Source organism: Ascaphus truei, chromosome 14 (assembly GCF_040206685.1).
Source record: "Ascaphus truei isolate aAscTru1 chromosome 14, aAscTru1.hap1, whole genome shotgun sequence".
Taxonomy (NCBI): Eukaryota; Metazoa; Chordata; class Amphibia; order Anura; family Ascaphidae; genus Ascaphus; species Ascaphus truei.
In genome coordinates this window covers 5,734,718-5,747,237 of record NC_134496.1, presented here as the reverse complement: position 1 = coordinate 5,747,237, position 12,520 = coordinate 5,734,718, and the positions used below count along the sequence as shown (strand labels likewise).

At 46.4% G+C, this 12,520-nt stretch overlaps 1 protein-coding gene across 12 annotated transcripts in view; it reads right to left on the bottom strand.

The window, feature by feature from the left end:
• The window catches only part of GIGYF2 (GRB10 interacting GYF protein 2), a 127,407-nt gene that overhangs the window by 53,560 nt on the left and 61,327 nt on the right, over window positions 1–12,520 (bottom strand). For 9 of the 12 annotated variants that reach the window (XM_075569583.1, XM_075569584.1, XM_075569586.1 and 6 more), the window contains one exon: window positions 534–755. The exons of the other annotated variants lie outside the window; for them this stretch is intronic. In XM_075569583.1, the coding sequence (XP_075425698.1) occupies window positions 534–755 (222 nt within the window). The remainder of the gene's footprint in view (window positions 1–533; window positions 756–12,520) is intronic. 12 annotated transcript variants of the gene reach the window in all.

The following is a 12,520-nucleotide window of genomic DNA, read 5'->3' as shown; positions in this document are numbered from 1 at the left end:
AGTGGGCGTGACCACAACTGCGCTGCAGAGTGACAGAGCGGTCGCAATCACCGGTAATCAAAGGATTTTGACTTTTTCGGCGATCGCCGCGTGACGTCAGTGGTTCCGCCAATGAGGGTGAACCGCTCATGACCACGCCTCCGTCACGCGCCCGGTCACCCTCTCGTCTCCTGCCCCATAAGCAGGAATCGCTATTACAGCGGAGACGGCTGACATCACGCGGTCGTGTCGCTGTAGCCTGCACTGTAAGCGTAGCCCTACACAGCAGATAAATGCATCCGTGTGCTCTTTGTAATTCATTGGTTATGCCAAAAACTGGATTGACTGGGTTCCCCCAAGGAGAGGAGTGAGATACATTTGGCTAATAATGTTTTAATAAACATAATGTTTTAATTTTCAATAATGTTGTATAAAGCAATTTGTATTGTCAAACAATCACACTCCTACAAATGTGCATTTTAAATTCTGCGCTGTGGAACTCATTCTATATCTTCTCTAACTAAGCAACGCTGGCCGCTGCTCTCAGGATTTACCTGGGCTGTGGGAGCGCCACTTCTCCCCATCTCTTCTGGGTGCCGCCGCTGCTGCCGTCGCCGCTGCCGCCGCCGTTGCTGTCCTCCATACGCCTCCTCCCTCCTCCTCCTCGCCATTCAGCTCTTCCCGCAGGCTGCGCCAGTTAATACTCTCTGAGCGGATAAATTCGTGCTTCCTTACCACAGCAGGCACTGTTACCCCCTCCTCGAATGCTGGCCGGACTGAGGGAAACATAAGATTACTGCTCTATTAAGCTAACACAACCACAACCGTAGATACCCAACCTCTCTTCTATCCCAGGAGGAAACAGAGCCATCACTGTCAAAATCAGACTGCTAATCAACGCAGAACCATACTATATGTATTGCCCCTCCTGTAGAAAGGGGCTGACCTTTCACTTCCAAGACCAAAAGACCATCTCAGCTATAGCCATCTGTCATTCCTTCTTCCACTTACTGAGGGAGTCTGCGTTACCTCTAGCCCTCAACATCAAATGTTCCAAAGCTTTTTCTGGACCCATTTTCTGCAGAGACAATGCCCTTGATAACCATGTCTTGCAGAAAAGTCATGCTCTCTTCTACTCAAGCAATGCAAAGGGGCCATGATCTCGTACCCCTGCCAAGAAATGAGGCCGACCTTCCGGTGTCACAAGGAGTGGTGAAACTGTCTTTTGCACGAACTCATGCAGAACTGTATCTCACCCACAGCTACCAAAGAGACCACAATCTCACCCCTTCCCACACAGAGAAGTGTCACTCTCCCTCTCTAATTCCACAACAGAAAGATCTATCTCAGTTTTGACATTTTGTCCTAGATTCACTAAAGGTCAATAAAGGGAACATTTGGCGCTACCCGTTAACACCAAGTTTATTTATCAACCTCTTCACTACAACCATATTAGCGCTAAAGCAGTGATAGGGGGCTTTTTAACAGGGTGATATGTTTGCATTATTTTTAAACACAGCATATGCAAATGAGCCTATAAATGAGTAATTAACACCAAATAGCAAATTCATATGCTATTCAATAAAAGTCAATACACAGAGAGATCAGGTGTTAAGACAGTCTTGCCTATGAATATAATGGCCACTCTATACATAGGCAAGATAAGACTAGCTGGCCACTTCCACAGAAACCACATTTGCTGGCAGAAAGAAAAAACCCACTTGGCCCACCTGGAATGGCCATCTTCTTGTCTGCTGCAAAACCTCAGACCCCATTTAATCATTGGCTTTCTTTCATAATCAGGATAGCCGTATGTGTATACCAAGCAGTTTTACATTCACCTCATGTACTAGAATGTACTGTACCACCTCTGTTCTGTGAGGTACTTCCTCAGATTTCAATAAGCCTGCCACCCCCAAACTGTAGAGCACAGCCTCTTGTTCTAGCACTTTCATTATAATCCCATTGTTGAAACATATATACAGACTTTTTTTTTTTAATTGCTTGACCTGAAGGAGAGGAGAACTCTGGAAAGCTGGTCCTATGACAAATTGTTAGTCCAATAAAAAAGGTATCACCTAATACTGAAGAACTCATTTATTCTGCACTATCGCAACTGAATTAATACGGCTATTTTCTGCTTTATATATGTGTGTGTGTGCGTGTGTATTTGTGTGTGTGTGTGTGTGTGTATATATATATATATATATATATATATATATATATATATATATATATATATATATATATATATATATATATACACACACATATACATACACACACACACAGACTGTATGTATGTATGTATTTATGTATGTATATATGTATGTATGTATATATGTATATATATGTGTATATGTGTATGTGTATACAGGCATACCCCGCATTAACGTACGCAATGGGACCGGAGCATGTATGTAAAGCGAAAATGTACTTAAAGTGAAGCACTCCCTTTTTCCCACTTATCGATGCATGTACAGTACTGCAATCGTTATATACGTGCATAACTGATGTAAATAACACATTTGTAACAGGCTCTATAGTCTCCCTGCTTGGGCACAGCTTCGGTACAGGTAGGGAACCGGTATTGCTGTTCAGGATGTGATGACTGGCGCATGCGTGAGCTGCCGTTTGCCTATTGGGTGATATGTACTTACTCGCGAGTGTACTTAAAGTGAGTGTACTTAAAGCGGGGTATGCCTGTATATATTTTTTACACAGTTACGTGCTATGGAGTTGACGCTTTTGTTTGTCGTTTTTCCGTGTGTGTATGTGTGTGTGTGTATATACATACTGTGACAGAAACCAGGGGTTGGTAATAAACTCCATATACAGGGCTCCCAGGATACTGAACAGTTTCTGTCCTGTCTAAGCTGAACAGGGCAGCCTCGTGGTACAGGCACTCCATTCCACAGTTTGTCTGCTGCCTGTTTTCTGTCACCTGTCATGCTGATTAGAGTTCAGGTATATAAGACCTGTTTCCTGTTTCCTCTGAGCCCCGCCCAAGAGCCTGGAAGGCTGCTGAACTGCAGAGGGGTGAGAAAGCCTCTTTCCCAAATCGCTTCATTCATTCTGTTAGTTTGTCTAAAGACTGCAAAGGTACTTATTTTGTTGGTGGAAGTGGACAAGCCACTTCCAACTCTGAGTCAGGGAATATCTAAGTTTAAGTTATCGCTCAGACGAGCAGCTTTTGTTTGGCTTTGTTTTCTGTTTAAACTGTGGCAGTCTCAGTGCCTGGGACTGAATAAACCAGGCATAGCCTGTTTAAAGGAACAGTACGTGACGTCTCATCATTTAACCTACCCTAAAAGACCGTGTTCTAACAGTCCCGGACAGACGGCGGAGCCCCGGAGTAAGCCGTTTGTCACATATGGTGGAGAATGCGGGCAGAGCACTAGGGGGTCTGGGGGTTAAAGAACTTTAAAAAAAAAAAAAAAGAAGGTTTTTTTTTCTCTCTCTCCAAACAAGATGGAAGACGTGGTGAGTGCGCTGGTACGCAATGTCGCTGTCCAGAAAGACGCGAATGAAGCCCAGCAACAGGCGAGTGAAACCCAGCGACAGCTGTTAATAGCCCAGCAAGAGACTAATGCAAACCAGCAAGAGACAAACCGCCTGCTGAGAGAGGAGCAAAAGCGGTTCGCTCAGGGCTTACAGCAGGAACTCGAGATCCTGAGGGGGACTATCAGTAACCTTCCACTGGCAGAGGCAGCCCCAGTTCCGAAAATGACCAGGGCAAGCCACTACCTTCAGAAGATGGGACCCTCGGATGATGTGGAAGCCTATCTTCTCACGTTTGAACGCACGGCACAGAGAGAGGGATGGCCAGAAGCTGAGTGGGCTGGTCTAATCGCACCCTTCCTAAGCGGCGAACCCCAGAAGGCTTACTTTGATCTAGAGCCAGCCGAAGCTAACGTCTATGCAAAATTGAAGTTCGAGATCCTCGCCCGCCTCGGCGTAACCACGGCTGTTCGTGCCCAAAGGTTTCACGCATGGTCCTTCACGATGGATAAAGCCACCCGAAGCCAGATGTATGACCTCATCCACCTCGCCCGGAAGTGGCTACAACCCGAGATCAACTCAGCAAGCCACATCGTGGAACGGTTGGTCATGGACCAGTTCTTGAGGAAACTTCCCTCTGCCTTACGCCGTTGGGTCAGTCGGAGTGACCCCCACAATGCGGATGAGCTTGTGGCCCTTGTAGAAAGGTACAGTGCAGCAGAAGAGCACCCGCAACCCACAGTCGTGGAGCAACCCCACTATCCGAGGTTCCAGGACTCTTCCATAGACGGTAAAAGGGTACCGGGGTTAAGGGGCGCTGAAGAGCGGCGACCACCTTCACGCCGCTCCAGCAACAGTGGTTCGCACACTAAGGGCAATAGCCAACATGGGGAGCCGGGAAAAGGCTCTAAGTGGGACACAGACTATGTACCTAAATGTGTAAATTGTCATGAGAGGGGCCACACAGCAAAAATCTGCCCACTAAATGATGAGCCCATGCAATGCAACAGCGTGGAACCTTATTCGCTGTTGTCCCAATGTATGGGCCCTAGCCCAGAGGACCCCTTGAATAACCATCTGTGGGCATTTGTAAAGGTTAATGGTAAGAGGGTTCGGGCACTTCTTGACTCTGGGAGTATGGTCACACTAGTGTCCGAATACCTATTGCCCATTAAGAAGAAACAGGTAAACAGTTCACAAAGAGTGGCAATTTGTTGTATACATGGGGATAATCATGAATATTCCACTGTTGATGTTTTTTTTGAAACAGAGTTTGGTTCTTTAGAGTTCAAGGTGGGTATTGTACCCAAACTGGCACATGATGTGTTAATAGGGACCGACTTTCCCCATTTTCTAAAAATGTGGTCCCCAGCTCAGAATAGCGCCCAGAGTTCAATAGCAGACCATAACGAAGTGTTAGAAGAAACAAATCCTTTCCCTTTTTCAGAAATGGAGGTTGACGAGGGCCCAAATAAGAAGGGGGAAAAGGAGGAGTGCTGTGAAATTCCCTTCCCCATCACTACTTTGGTAGGGAATACCCCAAATCAAGATGTTGATCAGGCACTTACCACCCCAGTACAGGATAAGACCCTCGCTTACCTAGAGGTCAGTCCTGGGAGTTTTAAGAAGGCCCAGTGGGAGGACCCCACATTAGCGGTAGCAAGGGGAAATATACGGGACCAGAATAGTACTCATGGCCAACCAGATAGGTCACTTGCTTACCCCTACTTCGAGGTAGAGAACGACCTAGTATATCGGGTTGATAAAAGAAAATCAGTTACAACTAAACAATTGTTGGTACCACGGACATTCCGTAACGTAGTATTACACCTCGCACATAGTCATCCATTGGGGGGACACCTAGGGGTGGAAAAGACAAAAGAAAAGGTTCTCCGAAGCTTTTATTGGCCTGGGGTTCTGGCAGAAATTACAAACTATTGTTCCTCATGCCCAGAATGTCAGATCACCGCCCCGTTCAAAGCATACCGCAGCCCATTGGTACCCCTTCCCATAATAGAGGTACCATTTGACCGGATTGCTATGGATCTAGTAGTACCCCTAATAAAGTCTGCTAGGGGACATCAGCATATATTGGTAATATTAGATTATGCTACCCGATATCCGGAGGCAGTTCCCCTACGTAGCACCTCTGCTAAAAACATAGCAAAAGAGTTAGTACTTCTGTTTTCCCGGGTCGGAATTCCTAAAGAGATCTTATCTGACCAGGGAACACCATTTATGTCCCAAGTAACAAAAGAGCTATGTAAACTCCTAAAAATCAAGCATCTCAGAACCTCAGTCTATCATCCACAAACAGATGGTTTAGTGGAAAGGTTCAATAAAACCTTAAAGAGCATGTTACGCCGGGCGGTCGATAAGGATGGAAAAAACTGGGACTGTTTGTTACCATACCTGTTATTTGCCATTAGGGAAGTTCCCCAGTCATCCACAGGCTTCTCCCCGTTTGAACTATTGTATGGCCGACATCCAAGGGGCTTACTGGATATAGCCAAAGAAACTTGGGAACACGAGGTTACCCCTTACAGAAGTGTAATAGAGCATGTTGCCCAAATGCAGGACCGCATTGCTGCAGTCCTACCCATAGTGAGGGAACACATGGAGAAAGCTCAAGAAGCACAAAGGAATACGTATAATAAGGGTGCTAGGGTCAGAATTTTTTTTCCAGGTGATAGGGTACTAGTTCTGGTTCCCACCGTGGAGAGTAAATTCCTTGCTAAATGGCATGGGCCATATGAGGTCTTGGAAAGAGTGGGAGAAGTAAATTATAGGGTAAGGCAGCCAGGTAGGAGGAAACCTGAGCAAATTTACCATATAAACCTACTCAAGCCCTGGAAAGATAGAGAGGTCTTGTTAACCCTAGTACCCCCAGGTCCGTCAGAGAATCAAGAAACTGACCCAGAGGTTAGCATAGCTGAAACACTGTCCGTGCATCAGAAACGAGAGGTCCAGAGTTTAGTGAGAAGGAACAAAGAAATCTTCTCTACACAGCCAGGTAAAACTAACGTAATTAAACATGACATAGTCTCTGAACCGGGGGTCCGAGTTAACCTTAAACCGTACCGAATCCCAGAGGCCAAGAGAGAGGCTATAAGTTTAGAGGTTAAAAAAATGCTAAAACTAGGCGTAATTGAGGAATCCCAAAGTGGGTGGAACAGCCCTATAGTTTTAGTCCCAAAGCCAGACGGTACAACAAGGTTTTGTAATGACTACCGGAAACTAAACGCGGTGTCAAAATTTGATACTTATCCTATGCCCAGGGTGGATGAACTTGTAGAGAGACTGGGCAAAGCCCGATATCTCACAACCCTAGACCTAACAAAAGGGTACTGGCAGGTTCCCCTCACAGAAAGGGCAAAAGAAAAAACAGCCTTCTCAACCCCAGACGGCCTCTTTCAATATAAGGTGCTGCCTTTTGGCTTACATGGAGCTCCCGCCACATTCCAAAGAATGATGGATAAAATTTTAAAACCACATGTTCGGTACGCTGCCGCCTACCTGGATGATGTGGTAATCCATAGTGAAGATTGGCAGTCCCACCTTCCAAAGGTCCAAGCTGTGCTCGACGCAGTTCGGTCTGCTGGACTAACTGCTAACCCCGCTAAATGCACTATTGGTCTGGAGGAGGCCAAGTATCTGGGGTATTCTATTGGTAGAGGGTTACTCAAACCACAAACACTCAAAGTAGAGGCGATACAAAATTGGCCAAGGCCAGTCACAAAAAAACAAGTAAGGACCTTTTTGGGGTTAATTGGCTACTATAGGAGGTTTATTCCCAATTTTGCAACTAAGGCAACCCCACTAACCGACCTCACAAAAGCAAGAGGACCGCTAATGGTAAAGTGGTCCCCCGAAGCCGAACAGGCCTTTAGAAGCCTGAAAGAAGCTCTCTGTGCCCAACCAGTGTTGGTCACACCTGACTTCTCCAAAGAGTTCGTAGTCCAAACCGACGCATCTGAGGTAGGGCTGGGGGCGGTACTCTCCCAGGAGTCTCAAGGGGAGGAGCACCCCATCCTTTATTGAAGTAGGAAACTAAATCCCCAGGAGAAAAATTACTCCATAGTCGAGAAAGAGTGTCTCGCAATAAAGTGGGCTGTAGAGACACTCAAGTATTATCTGTTGGGGAGAAAGTTCCGATTGGTCACAGATCATGCACCCCTTACCTGGATGTGTCAAAATAGGGAGAAGAACGCTAGGGTGACCAGGTGGTTCCTAAGCCTACAGCCCTTTAAATTTTCTGTGGAACACAGGTCGGGGCACAAACATGGCAATGCCGACGGGTTGTCAAGGATGCACTCCCTAATATCCATGGTCGCTCACCCCTCGAGGTCTGAGCTGGGGGGGAGGATATGTGACAGAAACCAGGGGTTGGTAATAAACTCCATATACAGGGCTCCCAGGATACTGAACAGTTTCTGTCCTGTCTAAGCTGAACAGGGCAGCCTCGTGGTACAGGCACTCCATTCCAGTTTGTCTGCTGCCTGTTTTCTGTCACCTGTCATGCTGATTAGAGTTCAGGTATATAAGACCTGTTTCCTGTTTCCTCTGAGCCCCGCCCAAGAGCCTGGAAGGCTGCTGAACTGCAGAGGGGTGAGAAAGCCTCTTTCCCAAATCGCTTCATTCATTCTGTTAGTTTGTCTAAAGACTGCAAAGGTACTTATTTTGTTGGTGGAAGTGGACAAGCCACTTCCAACTCTGAGTCAGGGAATATCTAAGTTTAAGTTATCGCTCAGACGAGCAGCTTTTGTTTGGCTTTGTTTTCTGTTTAAACTGTGGCAGTCTCAGTGCCTGGGACTGAATAAACCAGGCATAGCCTGTTTAAAGGAACAGTACGTGACGTCTCATCATTTAACCTACCCTAAAAGACCGTGTTCTAACAGTCCCGGACAGACGGCGGAGCCCCGGAGTAAGCCGTTTGTCACAATACACACACACACACGGAAAAACGACAAACAAAAGCGCCAACTCCATAGCACGTAACTGCTTAAAAATGAAGATGCATTTATTTAAAAATTAGCAACCAATAAGAAATGCACTTACAGGATTTTAAACAGAGCCATTCGTGGGAGAGAAATCTCTATTGATGTCATCTGCGATGGTAGGGGGAGTCCCAGGTAGGCAGAATGGAAGTACACAGCTTGTAGGCACAATAAACTCCTACCACGAGTTAGCAGCAAGTTGTAGAGACATTCAGTCGGAGGATCACTGATTCATCGGAGGATCAGTGACTGAGCAAGATAGAGGGTACTTGGAGCTTCTACACATTACCCAAGCGGTCGTGGACTCCCCATATCTTTGCAGCTCGGTCAGATGCGGATTCGTGCTGGTAACATGTGCCGTAATTCATGTATTGCCTGAGTTGATTGATTTTTTTTGAACGTGCAATAATACCACCTTCATTTTTATGAATTTTTAATATATTGATTCCACTATGAGCCGTGCGCTGTGTTTTCCTTTTGCTTACTAGTTCTATGGGGTGTTGAGCCATCCGACTACACACAGCAGCAGACTGTTCTATTTAAGGTTTATCAGAATTGACATTTTCACAGTTTATTGGTATTCACCTTCATCTGATTGCTACATGCAATCCTTTTCACTTTTGGTGGGTTAGGGCGAGTACCCAGTCTTAACTGTGGCACGCGCGCCTGACGGGGGGGCGGCGCGTATACAGCACTACACCGCGATAGGCGGTCTGAGGGAAAGTTTGCGACGGGAGGGGGCGTGGCTGTGGGTTTGCAGGGGCGTGGCCATGACGTCCCGCGGCTGGTTCGTCCTCATTGGCTGAACCGCCGGCGGGGGGGCGTGGCCACGCCTCCGTCGCAAATGCCAATCTCAAATTCCCCTGCCTGCCTGAAAACCTGTCGCGACAAGGTAGGGACTGGGACCGGGGGGGGGCTTGATTGCACAGCGCACGCCTCTGGGGCTGCCCCCTTACAGATTAAATATATATACATATATATTTTGATTGTTTTAACAATTAGTAGCGCAGATTTTGTCACTCTTTCACTTAAAGTTAATATACTCATTATTGTCACTGGGGATCTCTTAGCAAGCACTAATTCTGTTTATTTGATAAACACACACACACACACCCACCCATAGACATACTTACACACACATCCATATGTGTGTGTGTATGTCTATGGGTGTGTGTGTGTATCAAATAAACAGAATTAGTGCTTGCTAAGAGATCCCCAGTGGCAATAATGAGTAGTGTGTGTGTGTGTGTGTGTGTGTGTATATGTCTATGGGTATTTGTGTGTGTGTCTATGGGTATGTGTGTGTATGTGTGTCTATGGGTATGGGTATGTGTGTGTGTGTCTATGGGTGTGTGTGTGTGTGTGTGTGTGTGTGTGTGTGTGTGTGTGTGTGTGTGTGTATTTACAGTTCGGTTAGGAAATAATTGGACACCGACACAATTTTCATAATTTTGGCTCTGTACGCCACCACAATGGATTTGAAATGAAACAATCGAGATGCCATAGAAGTGCAGACTTTCAGCTTTAATTCAAGGGGCTGAACAAAAAGATCGTATCTCAGGGGCTCAAATGTAGATGGACAAATTAACACAATCATAAATAAAATGTTCATTTTTAATACTTTGTTGAGAATCCTTTGCAGGCAATGACTGCTTGAAGTCTGGAACGCGTGGACATCACCAAACGCTGGGTTTCCTCCTTTGTGATGCTTTGCCAGGCCTTCACTGCAGCTGTCTTCAGTTGTTGGTTGTTCGTGGGTCTTTCTGCCTTAAGTTTTGTCTTAAGCAAGTGAAATGCATGCTCGATTGGGTTGAGATCAGGTGATTGACTCGGCCATTGCAGAATATTCCACTTCTTTGCCTTAAAAACTCCAGGGTTGCATTCGCAGTATGTTTTGGGTCATTGTCCATCTGTAAAGTGAAGCGCCGTCCAATCAACTTCGCTGAATTTGGCTGAATCTGAGCAGAAAATATATCCCTATACACTTCAGAATTAATCCGGCTGCTTCTGTCTTCTGTCACATCATCAATAAACACTAGTGACCCAGTGCCATTGTAAGCCATGCATGCCCATGCCATCACACTGTCTCCAACGTGTTTTACAGATGATGTGATATGCTTCGGATCATGAGCTGTTCCAAGCCTTCTCCATACTTTTTTCTTCCCATCATTCTGGTACAGGTTGATCTTAGTTTCATCTGTCCAAAGAATGCTGTTCCAGAACTGGGCTGGCTTTTTTAGATATTGTTTGGCAAAGTCTACTCTGGCCTTTCTATTCTTGAGGCTTATGAATGGTTTGCACCTTGTGGTGAACCCTCTGTATTTGCTCTCGTGAAGTCCCAAACTGTTGATTTGGCCACTCCTAATGTTCCTGCTATCGCTCTGATGGATTTTCTTTTTTTTTGCAGCCTAAGGATGCCCTGTTTCACTTGCATTGAGAGCTCCTTAGACCGCATGTTGTGGGTTCACAGCAACAGCTTCCAAATGCGAATGCCACACCTGGAATCAACTCCAGACCTTTTACCTGCTTAATTGATTATGAAATAACGAAGGAATAGCCCACACCTGTCCATGAAACAGCTTTTGAGTCAATTGTCCAATAACTTTTGGTCCCTTGAAAAAGAGGGGGCTACATATTAAAGAGATGTAATTCCTAAACCCTTCCTCCAATTTGGATGTGAATACCCTCAAATTAAAGCTGATAGACTACACTTTAAGCCCATATTCATTATTTAACTGTAACTTTAATTTATTTTGGTACACTGCCGAAATAACAAAACTTGTATCAGTGTCCAATTATTTACGGACCTAACTGTATATGGGTGCGTGTATGTGTGTATAATATATATGTGTGTGTATATGTATTTATGTATGTGTACACGTGTGTGTGTATGTATGTGTGTATGTGTATACGTACATGTGTATGTATGTGTAGGTATGTATCTATGTACATACGTATGTGTATATAACTGTGTGTAACGCTCGGCCCGGGACTGAGGTGGAAAGGAGTAATACCACACACCTAGCAGTAAACGGGGGCACGGCCGGAGTGTGGAAGTAGCGTAGGTGGTCCTGGTAACAAAAATAGAATGTGTACCGTACTTGCCAACTCCAGCGTAGAAAGGTAAAGTCCGTAAGTCAATGGTCGTGGGATGGAGAGAGCAGCGTAGTAGAGTGTCCGTAAGCCGTGTCCAAGGGATATAGAAGTTTGCAGAGTAGTAATGTCCAAAGCCAAATCCAAGGGTTCCAGAGAGCAGCGTAGTAAAAGTCCAAAGCCAAAGGTCGAGATCCAGGGAGGTCAGCAGTATATCCAGGGACAGGAATAGGAAATGAAAGACAAAAGGGGCCAGGCAACAGCAGACAGCACCAAGGTACAGAAGCTAAGCAGAGCAAAGAGGAAATGGTGAGGAGAGACTAAACAGGGGGCTGGGACATAGAGAAAGGGGAGGAACGGAGGAGTGGCCCGAGGGAGGACCTGATAGGCTCCAGCCTCCCAGACACTTCTCCCCTATCGGAGCAAGGGGAGGGACGGAGGACCTGATAGGGGAGAGGTGCCGGGGCAGCTGGTGCCTGTCAGAGCAAGGGGAGGAGCGGAGGATCGGCCAGTAAATTGAGGCCTGGGTCCGCGCACGCCCGTAGTGCTGACGAGCGCAACCCAGAAAGTGTGGGAGCAGCCGTGGAGGGGGTCGCAAGGAGCGAGGCACGCCGCAGGGGAGCCTGGGCGGCACGCAGAAGAGGTAAGGAGGCGCTGGAAGCAGGTATATCCGCAGCGCGGATCCTTACAGTACCTCCCCCTCGAGGGTCGGACTCCAGACGAACCATCCAAGGTCTGAGGGGAAATTTTTGGTGGAATCGTTTGAGTAGAGATGGGGCGTGAAGATCCGCATGCGAGACCCAAGAACGATCCTGAGGTCCGTATCCCTTCCAGTGAACCAAAAATTGGAGTTTGCCCCTGGAGATGCGAGAGTCAATGATGGACTGGATTTCGAACTCCTGTTGTCCTGGTACAATGGGGGGAGAAGGCCGAAGAGAAGGATGAGCGAA